General features: G+C 40.6%; 1 protein-coding gene across 30 annotated transcripts in view; it reads left to right on the top strand.

Moving 5' to 3' along the window:
* ARHGAP24 (Rho GTPase activating protein 24) overlaps positions 1-21125 on the top strand; it is a 514890-nt gene extending 493765 nt beyond the window's left edge. For 26 of the 30 annotated variants that reach the window (XM_065597531.1, XM_065597532.1, XM_042856432.2 and 23 more), the window contains 5 exons: positions 3170-3302; positions 6425-6498; positions 10364-10485; positions 13368-14436; positions 20276-21125. In XM_065597531.1, the coding sequence (XP_065453603.1) occupies positions 3170-3302; positions 6425-6498; positions 10364-10485; positions 13368-14436; positions 20276-20519 (1642 nt within the window). In that variant the 3' untranslated portion in view covers positions 20520-21125. The remainder of the gene's footprint in view (positions 1-3169; positions 3303-6424; positions 6499-10363; positions 10486-13367; positions 14437-20275) is intronic. The other 4 variants (XM_065597530.1, XM_042856431.2, XM_065597539.1 and 1 more) reach the window with 1 other exon arrangement.
* Positions 21126-22249: the final 1124 nt, after the last annotated feature.

Genomic DNA, 22249 nt, shown 5'->3' with positions numbered 1-22249 from the left:
CATTGGCTCACTGATATCAGTGTATTACAATCCTCTCCATGTGGACAACTCTGGGCACAGGTAGCTTTTTTTTTTTTTTTTAATTCCTTCTGTCTGTCTTTCCAGCTACTTTGCCTTCAAGGAAAAGTACTTTGCTTCATATCAAGAACTGTACAAATCTTTCTAAAATACTGCAAGCTTTTTCCATGGTATTGGCAGTGTCAGGAAGCGAAAGCTGTGCAGTGCATTGTTTAACCTTCTCACCTGGTGACCTCCCCAGTGCCAGCTCTTGCTAATTCTTTTGTCGATTGTGTGTAATTTGTCTGTTTGTCTTAGATCTTATTTTATTTCTGGAAGGTTTGTCAGTTTGGGATGCCATATAGGCTCTTTCAGACTGTGTTTCAATTCCCGAGCTACACCTGTGGGGTGTCCTTGTTCAATAAAAGGTATTTAGGAGATGACAAGATGACAGCTTTTGGTCTTGAGGCTCAATCCAGTGAGGGGATACTTATGCAATCAGTTCAGGGTGCATGCTCCCTTTCACCAGACAACTGACAGCTCCAATAATAGGGCTGTCAGCAGAGCTTTGCTCTCTAATTAGCTTTCCCTGTTCCTCCTTGGCGTGGTGTAATAGGCAAACAGAAATCATCTCCTACCAATTTGCTTCTTGTGTACCTTGCATACAAGCTAGCTTGTAAAACTTTTTAAATTCCCTCGCTAAGGCTTACTTCTATTATGAGGCCAACCAGTGACAACTCCTTGAGTATACCCCTGCATGCATTTTAAAAAAGAGGAAAAACTGCACTGCTCTGCGTCTGGAGCTTCAGGGCATGAAGCAGGGGCACCTGAATTGTACTTTCTGTATTGGGTTGGTAAACAGAGATGTGAGGAGTAGCTGCTGTTCATATCTGATCTGTATTGCACATAGGCAGAGGTTTAGGAATCTGAGTATGAGTCCAAATCAAAAATAGACTCATATGATAGTACACAAGTAACACAATATTTTGGACCAGTATGGCAGAAACTTGTCAATATCTGTGAGATCCACCATAGTGGACTGAAATCTCATGTGTAAAGATGTTCTCATGTGTTTCAGACACACCCAAATGCAGAAACGAAAGAAAATAATCTTCCTGGTGGTGGAGCCAAACAAGAACTAAAACCAATAGTGGGGACAAGTTCAGGAGTTTGAATCTGACCCTACCTCAGAAGCCCAAAAGGAGTGCTGAATCAGAGTTTTGGCTAGAGCTGGTCAAAATTTTTTGACTGAAAATTTTTCCTGTTGGAACATGTGGTTTTGTTGACATCAACATTTTTCACTTGGAAAATGTTGATTCTGACAGTTTTGATTTTCCAAACAGGTAAACTGAAATTAAAACGTGTTTGGAATCAATGTTGTGAAATGAGTATTTTAGTCTCCAAAATTCAGTATGAAACAAAAAATCATTTTGAGATGTTGAATAATTTCATTTTGACATTTCCAGTTCAAACATTTTTGGAATTTTTCATTTTGTGAAAAATTTCAGTATTTCAACTTCTGGTTCTAATTCTGAATGGAAATCAGATTCCCAAGTCTTTCATAAGCCTAATAGTCTTTCATAAGCCTAATTCTCTGAGGAGAATTTCAGATTCTACTACAACCCTCTTTATCTGAAACATTGATGCCATTTAAAACATTTTGATAAATGAGGGTTCAAAAGGAGGTCTGGTGGGGTGAATACAGAGCTGATGTCAAAACTGATGTAAGTTAGACTTGCTGATAATCAGCTGGACTCCCTTTGATCTACTTACACCCAGTTACTGATGCATAAATGAGTCTAAGGGTATGTTTGCAGTCAGATGTTGTGTCAGACTTCAGCATGTGTAGACATATACCCAAGCTAGCTCTAGTAAAAATGGCAGTTAAGCTGTGGCAGCCTGGGACTCTGGCTATGTACTGGAGCAGCCAACCCCTGCAGCCACTGCTTCACTGAATTGGTACTCACGCTAGCTAGATCAAAGCTAGCTTGGGAATGTCCACACATACTGCAGTCACACCTCACCTCCGACTGCAGTGTAGACATATCCTTCATTGATACAACTTTATACACCAGAGAACCATAAAAAGGTATGAGAATGTGTAAGATCTATTAGGGAATGTCCTACTGTAGAATGCCTTCCTGTTGATTTTCTTGTTACTTTTCTGTCTCTTGGTGTGTGTTGTACACCAGCTTAGACCTGCTTAAACTCCAGTAGTCACAATGGGCTAACTTCTGAGGTGATGCATAAGGGGGTTGTAACTAAGTAAGTGTTCATTTAAGTCTAATGACTCTAAGTTTGTATAAGAGGGATTTTAGAGTGTGTGTGTTACACTAACTCTTAGACTCACTTCTGAATTGAGACCTGGGAAGCTATTCTTGACAATGTGCTGAGTCACTTTGTGATCTTGAGTCACTGTCTCTCTCTGCCTCAGTTTATCTGTCAGAAAATGGAGATAATACCAGTTCACAGGGGTGAGAAGGGCTTAAATCATTAGTGTATGCAAAACATGTCAAGATCCTCTGTTGAAAGGTGCTATTAAAATGCACAGTACTAATTATTCAGGGGGACTACCAGGAAAGCACTGCTCACCTGGGGATTTAACTACAATTGAGATAAGAGGGAGCTTTCATTAAACGTGTGGAATAAATTGGTTTGTGCAGAACATGTTGATATAAAATTGATACCATGCAGGCCCAGATATTGTGGAACTCAGCTATGTTAGAGGCATGTGTCAAGAATCTGAGCCAAATTGTTGATTGTTATGAGAATATAATTCTTTGTATTGAAATATTTTGCCTAATTTCTGGTCAAGTACAAATTAAATCTGTCAATTGGGTAGGTGGTATTTTGCATTCCTCATGTGGGATGTTTGTAACCTATATGAAAAGCAAGATCTTCCCAGCACCCAGATTGTGAATATTATAATGTTTGTGGGATAAATAATTGTTTAATAATAATAAATCATCAGAATTATGAGAGCCTTTGTTGCAGGTATTTTTACAAATCCTCTGCAGTACAAAGAAGCTAAAACCAGATACTGGAGCTATATGTAAGGCTAACAAACTGATGATTCAGTATTGAAAAAGTTAAACAGTAGACTAGAGACCATCAGCTGTGTATAGCATTTCCCAGATCCCCAGCAGTAATCGTTTTCATTCCATCTCCACAGCAGTACGGATGTGCACACGGTGGCATCGCTTCTCAAACTGTATCTAAGAGAACTCCCAGAACCGGTTATCCCCTATGCAAAATATGAGGATTTTCTTTCCTGCGCCAAATTGCTCAGCAAGGAAGAGGAAACGGTGAGTGTTGTGCTTTGATTGTGATTTGTATAGATAGTGGTGTTTTGTAATCTACTTTGGTTTTGGCACAGGGGCAAGTTCTCTAGTTTTTGCATCAGCTTTCACTCTTTGCTAGCTGCACATCTTTGAAACGTAGCAGGATGTCTTTCTAATGATGTAGTAGTGTAGGACTGGAAGGGACCCTGAGAGGTCATCTAGTCCAGTCCCCTGCACTAAAGGAAGGACTACATAATAACTAGACAATTCCTGACAGTTGTTTATCTAACCTGTTCTTAAAACCCTCCAATGACAGAGATTCCACAACCTCCCCAGGCAATTTGTTCCAGTGTTTAACTACCCTGACAATTAGGAATTTTTTTCTGATGTCCAACCTAAACCGCCCTAGCTACAATTTAAGCCCATTGTTTCTTGGCCTATCCCCGGAGGTTAACAGGAACCGGTTTTCACCATTCTCCTTGTAACAACTTTTTATGTACTTGAAAACTGTCTTCTCTCTCCCCACCCCACCCACCCACACACACATCTTCTCTTCTCCAGAGTAAACAAACCCTTTTTTTTTCAATCTTTCCTTATTGGTCATGTTTTCTAGACCTCTAATCATTTTTGTTGCTCTCCTCTGGACTTTCTCCAATTTTTCCACATCTTTCCTGAAATGCGGTGCCCAGACCTAGACACCATACTCCAGTTGAGGCCTAATCAGCACAGAGTAGAGTGGAAGAATTACTTCTCTTGTCTTGCTTACAACACTCCTGCTAGTACATCCCAGAATGATGTTTGCTTTTTTTGCAACAGTATGAGCATTGTTGACTCATATTTAGTTTGTAATCCACTATAATTCCCCAAATCCCTTTCTGCAGTACTTGTTCCTGGGCAGTAATTTCCCATTTTGTATGTGTGCAATTGATTGTTCCTTCCTAAGTGGAGTTCTTTGCATTTGTCCTTATTGAATTTTCAACCTGTTTACTTCAGACCACTTCTCCAGTTTGTCCAGATCATTTTGAATTTTAATTCTATCCTTCAAAGCACTTTCAACCCCTTTCAGCTTGGTATTGTCCGCAAACTTTATAAGTGTACTCTCTGTGCTGTTATCTAAATCATTGATGAAGATCTTGAACGGAACTGAACCCAGGACCAATCCCTGTGGGACTCCACTCGATAAGCCTTTCCAGTTAGACTATGAACCACTGATAACCTACAAAGAAAACCGTTCACAGAGAGTAGTTATCTTTAAATGAAGTCTTGGTTCACATAGCAATTTAAATAGGCATATGGGAATAACAGAAACACTTCTCTACCTATATAAACTGCATACCATTGAATTGTGGTTGGAAGTGATGTGCATTGGGTTAGAAGAGTTCCATCTTGTATGAAAGAGACTTCTTCCAGGTCATCTAGGCTATCATCCTCCATTATAGCAGGACTGCTCTTATTAGTCCTACCCAATTCCTGTTTAAGTCAACAGCAAACTATTGACTTAAGTGGGAATTAACTGGGGATAAAATTGTCATAAGTCAGAGTCAATGGGATTTAGGCTCTTAAAATTTTGCCCTGGGCCCATTGTCATTAAAGCATCACTCAGAGATATTTGGCAAGTTGGTCTTGATTAACTCTGACATCAGTTACTGTAGCATTTATCTTGGAAACATGCCCCATTGTCTAATACTTCTTAAAGATATAGAGACAGATTTCCAATTCTGTTCTACATGCGTGAAACTTGTGTAACAGAATTAAGGATATGACCTATTATGTTTTCCCTACAGTAATTTAAGGCCAATACATCTTGCTCCGTTAAAACCTCCTTTTTACACCCCTCTATGTACTTGTTGGCAGCTAGTATATGATGCTATCTCTTAGTCTTTTTCTTCAGAGTGATCACTAATAATTTTGTTCTATTAATTTCAGCCCATCCTTCTAATTTTCCCAAACCATACTACATTTTTAATCCCTCCTACAAAGTGGTTGACATCCTCCCTGTTCTGAGTCACCAGCCAGAATTGATTCTTTCCATCTCCTATCCACTAAATTAATAAGGATCAGATGGGGGGTTGGGAGTTAGATGTGTGGGGGAGCGTTTTGTATTCGGTCTAGAAGGGTTTGGGGGGAGCTGTGTGTTCCAGTGGCTGTTCAGTATTATTTTTTGTGTAATTTATGGCAGGGGCTCCTAGAGGTTGGGATAAGCACCGCTGTTAACTTTTGTATAGTGTCCATTTTATAGTAGCTATGTTTGTATAGTTTCTCTGAGAACATCACATGAAACATTTTATTAAATGTATTTGAAAACAAGACTTCAGTGACTGTGTGAACCTAGAGCCAGTTCTTGCCATGTGATACCTATATGGACTTACTTACCAGTCACTTACCCCAGGTCAGTTGCGCTTTAGGTCTCACACCAAAGACTATACTTATAACCAATCCTATAGTAAACTATATGATGATTTATTAAATAGGAAAAGGAAAATACAGAGTTATTTGCAAGATTAAAGCAAGCAATGTGAGTGACCAATGCTAGAAACAATAAGCCATTTTTTATCCTGTTGTAATGCTGACTTAGCAATCTGATTGTTAGATCGTTTGACTAGTTTTTCAGTCTTCTATGTTGGACTCTCCTACAGTGCAAGTTACAAACGATGTCACTCTTCATCTAGATAGCTGTTTGTCTTATTTCCTTTTCTAGCATTTGCCCGGCAAACATTTGCAGTATCATGATCTTCCCATCCTGAGTTGCACTTGTTTTGCTGACCCACTGAAATCAAACATCCTGCAGTGGCTGGCAAAGCACCAAAGGCTGAATTAAAACAGCATCCAAATGCACTGGCGGCAGGAGCTTAGCCAGAGGCTATTTCCAGTGGGCACAGATACCAAGTTCACGTTGTTCAGCTCTTCTAAATCCTAGTGAGATGACAGACTGAAAGAATCTTCTGCTTGTCTAATGCTAGCGCAGACTTTGTGAGACAGCCAAAATGTTGCTTTGGCCAAATGAAATGGATACTACAGACTAGTGATCATAGTTTATCTGGATATTATTAAGAAAATAGTTGTCTTACTCCATTTCCATAAGTATCTTCTATTTATTTCATACCAAAATCTCAACAGTGTTATTATTGATTTGTTTGTTTACCCAGGGGGTGAAGGAATTAGTGAAACAAGTAAAGAGCCTGCCACCTGTCAATTACAATCTACTGAAATATATCTGTAGGTAAGTGCTCCTGAAAGATTATCAAAGAGATATTTATTTCAATGCCCTAGTAGACATTGCTGTCTGTCTGGATGAATATATCTCAGGAGAAGTTTAACAAAGAGAGTCAGAGTACTGGTACGTTTAACCTAACACAATCACAAGTTTGTTTATTGTATTACTAATTACTAACTTACTAATTATAGTTGTACAGCTGTGAGTGGGATTAATGAATAGCCCAGACCCAGCATGAAAGGCAAGGAAATGTAGCTGGATAAAGGAATATCACCTTCTATCTACTTCTGTAAGGAGAAGCAAGGCTATATTTGCAGATCACTTACCTGGAGACCAGCTCCTGTTGGCCTTGATGATTCACACAATTTATGGGAGTCCTGGGTTAAAAAGGTCAAAACACCAGAAGCGTAAGGGCTTCTGGGAGAGGTGGTGTGTGTGCATGGGGATGTGAGATAAAACACAGCCTTATAACAGGTAATGTTTTGATGTAATTTGCTGCATGCTAATATCTGTGAAGCTCCCAATGGTGATGCAAGATCGTGAGTACTAATCTCAGGACAGACTGTTAAACACAAGGGCACAAACCCCAAATTGATTGTAAATTCCTAACTTAGATTTCACTAACCAAGTGCAAACTCCTCAGGCACTTCAACAGCCTTAACACGGAGTCACAGACTGTCCTTTCGGGTATTCAGGTTTCTCTTGCCACCCAGGTGAACATCTCTCTTGGATAGATGGCCCATAACACCAAGAATCACAGCAATAGTAAGGTTACTCCTAATTCCAAAAGACCAGTCACTTACCCCAGGTCAGTTGCGCTTTAGGTCTCACACCAATGAGTATACTTATAACCAATCCTATAGTAAACTATATGACAATGTATTAAATAGAAAAGGAAAATACAGAGTTATTTGCAAGGTTAAAGCAAGTAAATATAGACATATGAATGAGTTACTGTCTTAGTTCAAAAGGTAATATAGGCTTCTATAATCAACAAGCTCTAATTTGTCTTTTAGGGCTAACCGAGGCTAAACCGCTGGGGATCTCTTGCTTATGCATAGAAACAACTTGGTTCCCCTCCCCCAGAGTCCAAGCAGCATAGAGATCTTTAGTTTCTTTGCTTTGGGGTCTTTATCCTCCTTCTGCCGCGTGCTCTGAGCTGCAAACTCAGCTGATGGGAAGAGTCCCCTTGCATGACACACACCTTCACAGGGAGGAGAGCAGAGCAAGAAGAGTCTTTAGTCCTTTTGTTGATGGTTTCTCAATCCAGATGTGGGAGTTTCCAGTTGTAAGATCCAACCCTAACCCATCTGGTAATGATGTGTCTCCTCTTTTGAGAGATGCATAACAATTTCTGTAGAAGAGCAGCTCTTCATACTAATTAATGTCCCTCTCCTGTATGGCGACTTATACAGTCACAGAGGCTCATAATACACCCACTCAAATATTACGTTACAATACGGAACACCGATATTACAAGTAAGATTAATGCATGCAATAACTCACAAGCATTCAATTGAGTCTTAACATTTCTAATACCTATTTTATCAATATTAACCCACACGTGAGACAGAAAAATTCCGGCTATGTATCGTTTAGTGTCCAGTTCAGATGGGGGACCTTTGCATGAGCTGGCACCTGAGCTGCCAGCATCACAGTATCTATGGATTTTGATAAGACGCTGACCGTTATATCAAGAATGTATTTATCAGTTAAGATTTAAAGCTCTTCATATAACATTATCAGAAAATATCGGGATTGCAGGGGGAGGATAAGAGAGAAATAATTTCCCATTTTCAATTCAGCCAGTATGCTGTGGAGAATGGGAGGCCTAACTACTAGAGCAGATTTTCTGAATTTCCCCCCCCACAATCGTTCTAGAAATGACAACCCCCAAAATAGCCTGGGTTTGGGGCTGAAAAGTAACAGGACAGTGCTGCCCTGGTTAAAGGGCCTCTCTGCCTTGTTATAGTAAGATATGCAAAAGCTTCCTTCCCTGGAAAACTTACAAGATACACTGGATAGGAGCTCAACTGGGCTAGCTCTAAGGAGCATTATGCTCTAGAAAACTTGGGTACGTTAGAAAATAAACCCAGGGACCTCTTTCAATCAACTGGCAGAGGGTACAGGAATACATAAGGGCTGGGGGGATCCCCTGGATCTGGTATCTGTGTACTAGTCTGCCAAAGAATGACATGTATGGACTCTAATGAAAGCCTGTGTCACATTGCATAATCATTGTGAGATGTGTATATGTGCATAACATGTCAGAAGAGGTGTGTGTGGATAGATAGGAAAACGTTCTTGTAGTTAAAGGCAGGTCACACATTGGTAGCATGCCTTGAGACAGTTCTCTAGACAGGAGGTGAGAGACACTGCTCTCCCAAGCTAATCTTTGTATAGTGTATGTCTTACAACAGCAAGCTGTTAGCATATTAAGTCATATGTTAATGAAGAGCTTGCAGGGACTTCAAAAGAAAAATTAACAGGAAGAGGTAAACAGCTGGAGATGAAGGGAGAGACACACTCCTTTCAGTCAAGATCAAAGATCTGGTCTGGTATATCTTAGGTGAAAAAAGACCCCCTGGCATCCTTCACTGAGGAAGTAAACTGATAGAGGGTTTGCTTCACGAAAATTGATTGGCCTCTTACAGTTGGTATGGCTACTTCCACCTTTTCTTGTTCTCTGTATGTATAAATATCTTCTTTCTGTGTGTTCCATTCTATGCATCCGATGAAGTGGGCTGTAGCCCACGAAAGCTTATGCTCAAATAGATTTGTTAGTCTCTAAGGTGCCACAAGTACTCCTGTTCTTTTTTCATGAAAAAAGGATCCCAGCCAGACTTGGCTGAAAATGCTGGGAAGATCTTTGGGTGAGATAAAACTTTATTTAGACAGGAGGAAATCTTGTTTGTTAAGTTAAGGCCATAGAAAGCATGTTATGATTTTCTTTTATATATAATGCGTTTTTCCAGCATTTTGCTTACTATTATAGGAATCTCTGTTCTTTGTTAAATAAACTTATACTTGCTTTCTCTGTAAACATATCTGAGTGCTGTGTGTTAAGCGGAGCTGTGTTTTAAGGCGAACTAGTAAGCTGGCATGTACTGTTCCTTTGGAAACATTGGGCCTGGTGATTCAGTGAGTATCCGGTGGAGCAGGGGCTAGATGCTGGTGGATGCTTGGAGGACTCAGGGGTTAGTGTATGCCTATCGCTAACCTGTAAAGAGAGAGAGTGGTGTCTGGAGGGGAGTGCTTGTGTTGCCAGTATCCAGGGGTGTCAAGGAGCTGATCCCAGGCAGGCAGAAACAAGGCTCTCTCATAGACGTTAAGCTTAGAAGAGACCATTGTGATCATCTAGTCTGACCTCCTCCTCATTGCAGTCCACAGAACGTCATCCACTCCTGCAACTGTGGCTGAGTTACTGAAGTCCTCAAATCATGGTTTAAAGACTTCAAGTTACACAGAATTCACTGTTAAAACCTGCAAGTGACCCATGCCCCATGCTGCAGGGGAAGGCAAAAACCACCCAGGGTCTCAGTCAATCTGTCCTGCGGGGAAAATTCCTTCCCGACCCCAAATATGGTCATCAGCTAGACCCTGAGCATGTGGGCAAGACCCACCAGGCAGATACTTGGGAAAGAATTCTCTGTAGTAACTCAGAGCCTTCCCCTCTGATGTGCCTCAGAACCCAACTACTGCCCTGTTTTTCCAAGCCTACAATAGTGCTGCAGAGTGGTGATCTTTAAAAAAAAAAAAAAAAAAAAAACTAGGAAATTTCATACAAAAAGTACAGTGAGAGATCATCATCCACCTTTGCCTTTTGTGATCTTGATGCTCACTTTCCCCCCTTCCCCCCTCTATTTCACAGATTCCTGGATGAAGTCCAGTCCTATGCGGGTGTAAACAAAATGAGTGTGCAAAACCTGGCTACTGTATTTGGTCCCAACATCCTGCGCCCAAAAGTGGAAGATCCTCTCACCATCATGGAGGGTGAGTTAAAGGAAAATTGTAAACAACTTTAAAATAGGAAGAAGGAACTTCTTTAGATTCATCAGCAGTATGTTTTGGGTGGTCTGATGTCACAAAATTACTTTTGCCTGTTTGTGTGTAGACACAACTTTTCTTCCGCTACAGTAACTGAAAGTAACTGCTTTGCCGAACAGGCTGCTGCAGAGGAAATTGAAATTTCCTTTGTAGTGCATTCACTGCCTCAGACACTCAGACAGATAGCATCCTTAAAGGGTAGCTCTGTTCTGAAAACTGACTGTAAAAATGGCAACTTCTTACTCAACAGGTCTATCTGAGGCCACATAGAGCACTGCCAGGAATAAAACCCAGGTCTCATGCGTCTCAGTCCAGCACTCTATCTACTAGGCCACACTGTTCCACTTATTTGCACCTTGGGCAATCCTTTGTCAGCAAGAACATTTCAAAGGGCCTGCTGTAATACTACAATCCCACTTTTACTGTCACTTTTCAGAGTAGAATTTAAGCAGTAAATATTATATTATGGAAGTGCCCAAAGACCCAATCTTGATTACCTTTCTTGATGAATCAAAAATCCAATGCCAGAGCATTTGATTGACAAATTTTACCAGTAAAGAGATAAAATAACTCAAAATTTACATATTTTCAGCTAATTTTTCCATATGTTTAAGCATCTACCATTTTTGAAAATCTCCCTCTGATCACCCACAATCTGTTTTGCACTTTAGAGAAGAAGGAGCTAGCTTTGTGCAAACCAGCTTGTTTTCATGTTGCAAATATTCACATTTGAACCCCAGTGTTTTTGCAAGACTTAAGTCTGGGACAAACTTTCACAACATCTGTTGAGACATTAAGGCCTGTCCTGTGGATCCTTTGTACGTGTTACTCCCAGAGAAGACAATTCTAGCTATGTGTTTGCAAGGATGCCAGATACAGCTGATAGCATTTTACTATGAACGTGGCAAAAAAGTCAGCATGAGCAAAGTCTTGAATCTCCTCAAAGGACTTTTGCCTTTTTTTTATGGTGGAACTGTTTATTTTTTCCAACTGGAAATGGCTCATTTGTTTCTCAGAAACCAGCAGGAAAATACAAAGGCCCATAGAAAATGCCTCTCCCAAAGGCAAGAATGGAATTTTTCTTTGGGATTTTGTTTTGTTTTATGTTTTTCTGCTGTCTCTGAGAATTTCCCCCCACAGACTTATAGTTTAGTATGATGTCACCTTCTGCAGCCCTTTATCCTCTAATACAATGACAAAATTGTTCACAGCAATCCTCATCTAATGCTACCAATCCACAAGGAAAAGAGAGGTCATGGTGTTAAGAACCCAGTGTTGGGGCTAAAGAGATATCTCAATACCCTTTTAAAAAAAATACCCTTCTTTAAAGACTCACCTTCATTTCAACTGCTGTCTATTTTTTTCAGTTTCTACTTTCACTTTGTATCTAATCTTTTGACTACTCAAAAATTACTATAAATGAATTATACGAGATATAATATATGCATGAATAAAGAAAGAGGTCTGTGAAAGGAAGTTGACTTTTCCCCACCATTTCTTATGGTAGAATCAAAGCTGTTACAAAGCAATGCAGATTTTCAGGCTTCCAAAGCAAACGAACAAAAAAATGTTTACAAGTCCCCATGGCAAACTGAATTTTTAGTAGATGTATTTGAAGGGAAAAAAAGCTCAAATATTCAAATGCAACCTGTATAAAATTATATGGGCCAGTGGGAAATTATTGATTAAAAGAGCACAGCATGCCACTGAAACATGCCTAGGGACTTTAAAATGATGTTTATAACCAACCTGACCTCATTACTGGAAGACTCTTAATACTCCCTAATAGGGTTCTGTAAAATATATATATAATGCAGAGATACATCATTATCTACCCAAGTCTAGTTCCAAATGATAGTTCTGTAAATTAAAGTGAAGTCATGTGGTGTGTGCACTATAGGTTTCTAGAGAAGGAACATTTATAATAATGTGTTGCGAAGTAGGGTACTGTGTGATTTAAAGCTGTGATTTATATGTTACCGGCAGCAGATTCCACATAGTGTGACAGCATGGCACATTTTACTGGCCAGTCACAATCTCATCTATGAGTGGTTAAAGGTTTTTATATTAAATATCTCACAAAGTTCTGATAGGCTAAAAAATAAATGGTCCAGAAACCCTTTCCTTCGTCAACCCCTTGTATTAGACTGGCTAGTGTCTTCCCAGCTTTGGAGTAAGTTTTTAAAGATGTTTGATATATTGAGCTTAAACTCACATATTACAATTACATCATTCATCTTCTTATTATTCTTAATCTCTCTGTATGGTCCCAGTGGTTTTCAATTGCGGATATTGTCTTGGGATATTTGTTTTAGTTCCCCATGATAATATCTCCTTTAAAACATTCTTGGCTACTGCATGCCCTAATATTGAAGTAAGAGATGTAGGGAGCTCTTTTCCTCCCCTGCACTGGCTACCTACATCTGCAGGCTCTTCGCAGCAGGAGAGCATCTGCTAACAGGAATGAGCAAATGCCCCCCAAGATGTTGGCCAATACACCAGAGCCAGCGCAGAGTGGGTAGGAAGGTGCACCAGCAGAGACACAGGCATATTTTTGTTTCTTCCTTGAAAAGAGGACAATACAGAACCAATTGTGCTGTGGTGATTTGGAGCCAGAAAGGGGAGATAGGATGAGGTGGCATGAAGATTGTAATAGCAAATATTAAATGCTTAGGTAATCTACATATATATTAGATAAATGCATAAATTAAGTGTATATTAACTAGATGCATCTTTATGAAATCTTTAAAAATCTGTTTTAAAAGAATGTTTGTTCACTTCTCAAATGAAACTACTTCATTAATGGTGGTTCATTTGCCATCCTCCAGGTACTGCAGTAGTCCAGCAGCTGATGTCAGTGATGATAAGTGAACATGAACAGCTATTTCCCAAGGACACAGACTTTCAGGCAGGGGAGGAGGTGTGCAATAACAACAATGAGATCCAGAAGAAAATGATCATTGGTCAGCTCCAGAATAAAGAGACCAATAACAACAAGGAGACAGCGGTGAGAAGCTGTTCTTGGGACACACCTGAGCCTCTCCAGAGGGCAAGCATGGACAATGGGTCTCCCACAGTGCTGCCAGGGAGCAAGTCAAACAGTCCAAGGAACAGCATTCACAAACCTGATGTCACAAGAAGCCCACCTCTCATGGTGAAAAAAAACCCAGCCTTTAATAAAGGCAGTGGCATAGTCACCAATGGGTCTTTCAGCAGCTCTGTGGAGGGCCATGAGAAAACCCAGACCTTACCAAATGGTACCCTGCAGGCCAGGAGAACATCATCCCTGAAAGGTCCAGTTACTAAAATGGGCACACACAGCATGCAGAATGGAGGCGTGCGAATGGGCATTTCAAGCACGGATGCACACAGCAACTCCCTGAACAGCCGAAACCTGAGCTGGATGCCCAATGGGTATGTCACGTTGAGGGACAGTAAACAAAAGGAATTGGTGAGTGATTCGGGCCAGCATAACAGACTCTCCACCTATGACAATGTCCACCAGCAGTTCTCCATGGTGAATTCGGATGATAAACAGAGCGTAGATAGTGCCACCTGGTCCACATCCTCTTGTGAAATATCCCTACCCGAACACTCCAACTCCTGTCGATCGTCTACAACCACCTGCCCCGAGCAAGACTTTTATGGGGGTAATTTTGAAGACTCAGTGCTAGATGGGCCACCACATGAAGACCTCTCCAACCAAGGAGACTATGAGAGTAAAACTGACCGAAGAAGCGTGGGAGGACGCAGCAGCCGGGCCACCAGCAGCAGCGATAACAGTGAAACGTTTGTCGCAAACAACACGAGCAACCACAGTGCTCTGCACAGCCTAGTATCCAGCTTAAAGCAGGAGATGGCAAAACAGAAGGTGGAGTATGAAACAAGGATAAAGAGGTAAGATGGTGTATCTCTGCCATGTGTGCTAATTATAAAAATGAGAGGCAGAGTAATTCTCTTATGCACCCATGCCCCAGTGAATCTGAACATAGGAATTGGTAGTAGAGATGGAGAAAATGCTTGGATAAAATAGGAGCCCACCTGAACCTTTTCCCCCTAATTCAAACCAAACCTGGTCTGACATTGGAAAAAAAAATCATAACTTTTTCTTTCCATGATATTTTGTATTTGCATATTTGTGTGTGCCTCATGTTCAGACGCAGAAGGATTGGTGTAGCATGAGAATTGCTGTTCTCAAATTGAAGGCCTAAACATAGTAAGCATGTGAAATCTCACTAAAGAGTCTGTTTCCATAAGATCCTCAGCCTAAATTTGCTGATCCAAGAGGAGTGGAGAGCTGACACAAAGGTTTGGAGAAAACTTTCAGATGTTAGGGGGTGCCCATCCAAATCAAACTTCTAACCCGTTTGAAGATTGCATGGAAGTAGCTGACATACTGGAGCAGAACAGTGGCATGTCTAATTCAATATCCTGCATTCAGCAGTGGCTTGCACTAAATGCTTCAGAGGAAGTGAAAAATCTCTCTAATGAACAGGGCCAATTGTGCCAAACTGAACTATTGGGGAGAATTTCATTCTGATCCCAGTTTATGCCCTAAAGTTGGAGGACTTGTGGCCCTTATGTTTTAATTTGACTAGAGTAGCTGCAGATGCCATCTCTATTCAAATTAAGTGTTCAGTCTTTTTTAATCTTACTAAACTATTTAATTTAATAACATCTTGCAGCAATGCATTCCATGGGTTAATTCTATTTGCATAAAATGATTTCCTTTTATTTATGTAACATATTTAAATGTGCTGCCATTGAATGACGGATGCAAACATTGCTCTTTTTAACTGGTTGTGACTTAGTAACAATAGTTGTGGCATTTCTAACACACCTATACTAACTGGAAGTGAAAAGCTGCAAACAAATCAGAAAACCATTTTTTTTTTTCATTTTCCCATGAGTATAATAGGACTTGGGTAATTGTACAATTTTAAAAATGTGGCTGTCTTACAAGTTTACTTTGTCACCTTCCTTAGACCTGGTCCACACTAACCCCCACTTCGATCTAAGATACGCAACTTCAGCTACGTGAATAACGTAGCTGAAGTTGAAGTACCTTAGTTCGAACTTACCCCAGGTCCAGACGCGGCAGGCAGGCTCCCCCGTCGACTCCGCATACTCCTCTCACGGAGCAGGAGTACCGGCGTCGACGGTGAGCACTTCCGGGATCGATCCCAGAAGATCGATTGCTTACCGCCGGACCCGGAGGTAAGTATAGACATACCCTTAGCTTTAAAAATTCCAAATGATTCATGATCCAAATGGGTACAAATATCCTGTTGGAAATGTTTAAACAACACATAGCACACTTTTCCTGGACACAGGCTCAGTGTAGAGTTAAGCTGAGTCTTGCTACCCTACATGTTAAGACCAGCATGGATACCAAGCAAAAGCAGCAGACGGGATGTTTGAGAGCACTTTGGATGAACAATGAGAATGCTAGTGTATTAGGAGAAAGGTTATGCATGGTGGCTTTCCAAGTTCTTGGGTGGCTTTATATTTAGAACCGCAAATCCTTCTCCTTCATCGGTGGGTACAGAGGGCCTTCCTGCAGTGGAACCAGTAAGGTCCTGCAGCATGGGCAGGACCCATTGTGCCACATGAAGTGCAGTTCCATAATCGCTTCCAAGATGGCTGTGTACAAAAGATCACTGAAGGAGGAGCAAGTATCAGGATTGGGAGTGCAAGCTATTGAAGGCCACATGAGGATAGGGCTCCATAGACTACTCCCAGTCCTGAGGCCAGAGCAGCTCTTCTCCCATTCCACAGCCTGGGAAGGTAAGGGGATTCCGCTCACACACACATGTTCCCAGCACCCAGTTCAGCTACTTGGGCTGGGTACTCAAACAGGATTTGCCTGTTCACTTCACTGAAATTAAATCAAATGAGGCAGGAGGGAGATTTTCAATAGGACTTGTGCACCTCACTCCCTTAGGTGAGTTGGATAATCTCCCCCATACCTTCACTACCAGAAATGAATTACACTGTTTAACAATAGACTGCCCTAAACTAATGAATTTATCCAAACTGTTCAAAAGCAGCGTTCAAATGATGTTTCTTGAGTACCAACAGTAAAGTCAGGGCTTTGTGAATTCTTGTAGCATTGCACTAAGAAAATGAATAGTATCCCACATATTCAGGGTGGGTGGTAACCCTGCCAGTGAGACTTCACTGTTTTAGCTCATGTCAAAAAAAGTTTGAGACACTGATTAGTCAGAGGCTGATAAGCTAGGGTGCGGATGGGCCATCGTTTATCAGTGAAGTACAGGTGCAACCCAAGGGCCCCACCCCTTCACTTCTGTAATTGGGAGTGTGCTGGAATTCCTGGTGAGGGTGGTACAATCCATGTTTTACAGCCTGCAGATTGTACATGCTCATTTTCTTCTAGCTGCTGAAAGTTTAGAAACAGTGCAATCTCTTTCTGTTCCCTCCCCCATGCACAGTGTCACAGCTGTCTGTGCTATTCTAACCCCTACGTATCCCCAGAAGGGAAGATGTCTCCATTACTCTACTAGTGCTCTATATTCTCTTTGGTGCCCTCCTCCCTGCGACTACCTCCAGTGGTGGGTACCTCTGCTGCTCATAGATTTCCCCCAGCAGTGACATGAAATTGACGTAATTCTTGTCAGCTTCACCTTGTTCCTGGTGTTCCGAATATCATCCACTGTATCATATAACTCAACCAGGCAATCCAGGGGTGATGCATACAATAGGGAAGAGGTAAATTAAGGATGGACATGTGTTGATCTACTTTAGTCCTGCTGCCTCTCCTTCCACATTTCAAATCATGAGTGCTACTGGTTATATATCTGCACATTGGTAAGATTCAAATTGACACCAAGTTACACACCAGACTGACTTTGGCATTTCATCTTCAGCACTTACATCATTGTGAAATGCAACTTAAGATCAGACTCAAATTGTTTTTGCGTAAGGCAAAATTCCCAAATGAATGGGTGGAAACAGTTAGGATTTTTCCTTCATCTGTAAATCCAGCCAAGAGGCACATTTCCTCATTGCTGCTTTGCATGAAACTTTCCTACACAGTTCAAGAGCTGTTAAAATAGGTGAAGCTGAGTCATGTTAGGAAAAGAAATTTTCAATTGTTTTCAAATGGAGAACAATTTACCAGTCATCAATTCTCCTACTTCATCAACACAGTAAATTAAATCTTTGTTTAGAGGAAGAGAGATAGTATGGTGCATGAACTGATGAGTGATTATATCCAAACTCTATGTCTCCCCTTAATAAGGGCGCATAACAGCATGCAGTGGAATAAAGCATTGTCGTTATGCCCTCAGCACAGTTGTATAGTGGATACAGCACTTAGAATAGCAGCTTCTGTTCCCATCTCTGCCACTTACAAGAGACAGAATGGTGTGTATGTCTCCTCTGTAACAAGCTGTATCTGAACTGAAACACACCATGGCTGCTGATTCCATTGGACTGCAGGCTTTTAGAAATATAAAGGTACAGTGCACAGAAAGCAAAAGGAGGAACAGTTCGTTAGCTGCGTACATCACAATTCTCTGAGCTGTGTTGATAATATTGGAACACATTCAGTGTTTGACATGCATTAGTATTATGATGCATTAGATCATACCATTAGTGTGCTTGGTCCTTTACATAAACCCTCAAATATAGTAAGTAACTTTTTTTAAAACAAAAACAAACCACATCGACTGCAGCTTCAAAAAAGTAACGTGACTGGACAACTAAGGAAGTTATCATAGACAGTAAAGGAGAAGGGATGCAGATCAGGATAAGTAAAGAACACGTCAGAGATCTTATGACTAATTTGAATGGATTCAAGTCAGCACAGCCTTCTGCTATTCACCCCAGGGTGCTTAAGGAATTAGCTGAAGAAATCTTGGAGCCACTGGCAATAATATTTACAAACTCATGGATGACAGGAGAGGTCCTGGAAGATTGTGCCCATCTTTAAAAAGGGGGGACAGGAGGTACTGGGGAACTATAGACCAGTCAGCCTGACTTCCATCCCTCGGAAGCTACTGGAGTAATATATAAAACATTTAATTTGCAAATACCTGGAGGATAAAGTCAGCATGGATTTACTAAGAACAAATCATGCCAAACCAGCTTGATTTTCTTTCTTTGACAAGGTAACTGGTTTGGTGGATAGGGGAATGCGGTGGACCTACTATACCTGGTCTTTAGCAAGGCTTTTGATGCAGTCCCTCACAACATTCTCATAAATAAACTGGAGAAATGCAGGCTTGATAGAACTACCATTAAATAGATACATAAGAGTAACTATTAATGGAATGATGTCAGATTGGAAGGTGCTCTCAAGTGGGATTCCACAGGGATCTGTTCTGGGTCTGGTGTTAATTAACATCTTTATTAATGACCTGTTTATTGGAATAGAGAGTATACTGATCAAATTTGCAGATGACACAAAGCTAGGGGAGTTGCAAATACTTTGGAGGATAGAACTAAAATTCAAAGGGATCTTGATAAATTGGAGAACTGGGCTCTAGACAACAAAAGAAAATTTAACCAGGGCAAATGTAAGGTGCTACACTTAGGAAAGGAAAACCAAATGCACAGATACAGAATGGGGGATAACTGGTTTGGCAGCAACACTGCTGAGAAGGATCTGGGAGTGATGGTGGATCACAACCTCAACATGAGTCCACAATGAGATGCTGTTGCAAAAAAAAAAAAAAAAAAAAGGCAAATGCTATTTTGCGTTGCATTAACAGAGGCATAGCATGCAAGTCACAGGAGGTGATAGTACCAATCTACTCAACGTTGGTTAGGCCTCAGCTGGAGTATTCTATCCAATTTTGGTCATTGCCATATAGAAAGGCTGTAGAGAAACTGGGAAGAATCCAGAGGCGAGCGACAAAAATGATCAAAGGGATGGGATGCAAGCCCCATGAGCAAAGACTGAAGGAACTGAATACATTTAGTTTGGAAAAGAGGTGATTTGGGGGGAACATGATAGCAACTTCAAATACTTGAAAGGCTGTCATTAAAAAGATGGAGAAAAAATGTCCCTTCTTGCCACAGAGGGCAGGACACGAGGCAATGGGTTTAAACTACAGCATGGCAGATTTTGATTAAATCTGAGGGGAAATTTCCTAACTGTGAGAACAATAGCACAGTGGAGCATACTGCCTAGGGAAGTCATGGCATCTCCTTCCTTGGAGGTTTTCAAAAGGAGGCTGGATAGCCATCTGTCTTGGATGCTTTAGACACAACAAATCCTGCATCTTGGCAGAGGGTTAGATTAGATGACCCTTCTGGCTCCTTATCACCTATGATTCTATAATTTTTTCAAACAGTAGCTCAGCACGGGGAATCAATATTTGCAAATAGAAAGAGAGGATCAGGGACATAGTGTTCTGACAGTACATTGGCCTCTGTTGTTACACCAGTGTACAACCAGTGTGAGGCCAGAATCAACCCTTGGAGAAGGAAAAGGACTAATTAATTAATTGCCTAGCACATGCAGAGCTGTTTCCTACCATATACATTTCCAGTGGTTTGTATCCTTCAATTATAAATAACCTAAGAGATGACGATTCCATCATTCCTTGTAGGATACACTTCAACAGTAAACATCCAGTAAGAAACATGTTACTTTAACATTGTCTCTTTAAAGAAACTTGGACTAAGCGTTGTAAATTAAAAGCTGTTGCTCTAATCTAGGCTGGGTAATTCAGTGAGGACTGTCATCTGTATACTTCTATTTCTGCAGCTTGGAACAGAGAAACCTCACCCTTGAGACAGAAATGATGACCCTGCACGATGAGCTGGACCAGGAAAGGAAGAAGTTTACAATGGTAGAAATCAAAATGCGCAATGCAGAGCGGGCCAAAGAAGATGCAGAGAAGAGGAACGACATGCTGCAAAAAGAGATGGAGCAGTTTTTCTCAACATTTGGAGAACTAACAGTGGAGCCTCGCAGGCCTGAGAGAGGCAACACCATATGGATTCAGTGAGCATTCTAAGCTGAGACTGTGGGATTCTGGGAAGGGATGTTGGGGTATTATACTGTTTCAGGTGGCTGGTCACCTGACTGAGGCTAGCACTCAACAAAATGTTGTAAACCATTGAAGGAAGAAATACCTACAGACATTAACCACCCATACTGCAGTGTGTACTTATCAAGTTATCGTACTTTTTGAATGCTTCATAATGCTAGTGTCAAGTGTTACAACTGAATGTGTATATAGGTTTTAAAAAAAAGTCATCTTAAAGAGAGAGCGAGAGACATATCTCACAAAATATTTTAATGCAAGTCTTGTATTTAAACTGGTAAATTGAAATGTTGTTGCAATCAAGCTTTATATCAAGGCTTTTCTCCCTTGCACTTAACATAATAAGCTATTTTTGGCATTGTGTTACCATCAGCTTATTTTGTATATCAATTTTTTTTGTTACCCTTCTTGCGTGGGGGGGGGGAAACTAAAGATAAACAAATATATATAATGTTAGTTATTAAAACAAGAGATAATGTGTGGCTGTGCTGTTTGTGCCAATGGACTTGCCCATGACCAAAAAGAAAAGTGTAAATAATTTTATAAAAATATAACATTAACATCTGACAAGTTTGGGACTTTTCTCTTTGGACTCGGAACTCTTCATAAATAATATTCTTTTAGTTTTTGGAATGTCAGACCATTTTATCCATGATTTGAAATCCTCAAGGAGATGGTCTGGTTAAGGAATCTTGACCACGTTTTTTTCCAGAATAACCGTCTTTTCATTCTAGTTCAGTTTCCTGTAAATAACAGATAAAGCTATTTGTAGAAGTATTTAAAAAGGAGGACTGGATTTGAAATGGTTTATCATGTCTCTAGTTCTCATATTATTGGTTGACTCCAAATGCTGTTGTTTTGAGGCTCCCCATTTCCCTTGGAGATGCTATGTAGTGAAGGCCCTGAATTTGACTTAAAAGTCCTTGTTAAAGGAGTTCTGGTATTTGACAGTGATGCTTTAAGCAACCAGAAAAAGAAATCACTGTTAGCAATTAAACCAAAAAGCCAAAATAATAATCGCTATTGTGTTTGCATGATTTTACAGTCGCAAGAGTAACATTGCTGCATCAACTCTGGGCTGGATCCTGTAGTCCTTTCTGAAGTGAAACTCATATTGGTCTGTGCTGGCAGTATTGATGATGATAGAGATAATGCTGATTAATTCAACTAGGCAAAGCGATTTTGGCTTAGATTCCAATAGTACAATTCAGAGGCCCTGTGCTCCTGAGTCCTTAACACTAGGTTTAAAGAGACGCATGAAGTCTTCTGTGGGACCTCGGGACAGGGGGTAAATTTAACTTCCTATTCATGTTGCCCAAGTGGAAAAGGAAAACACTGGTAGGTGAAACAATTATTTACTTGCTTCTAAGGTGGATATTAAAAATAGCAAGTAATTTTTTTAATTAAAGTAGTTTGTACTCTTCATTTTAGTTGACTAGATTATTCAATTTTTGAATCTTTGTCAGAGAGAGGGTTGAAAAATACTTGGGCTACTCAAATGTTTAGGGTCACCTACACTACACCCGTTCTGCTGCATATATCCACAGAGCTCCATTGGATGCAAAATAGGGCAAATTCTGATTCAGACTACTTGCAAAAGCATGACTTTAGAGGGATACTAGCATGAAATGGATTTTGCCTGAGCAGAACACTTGCCACTAATTCCTCTGGAGGTAAGTTTCTAGTCTGAC

Source organism: Chrysemys picta, chromosome 5 (genome assembly GCF_011386835.1).
Source record: "Chrysemys picta bellii isolate R12L10 chromosome 5, ASM1138683v2, whole genome shotgun sequence".
Lineage (NCBI taxonomy): Eukaryota > Metazoa > Chordata > Testudines > Emydidae > Chrysemys > Chrysemys picta.
Note: the sequence above shows the minus strand (reverse complement) of the source record. Positions and strands in the feature narration are given on the sequence as shown.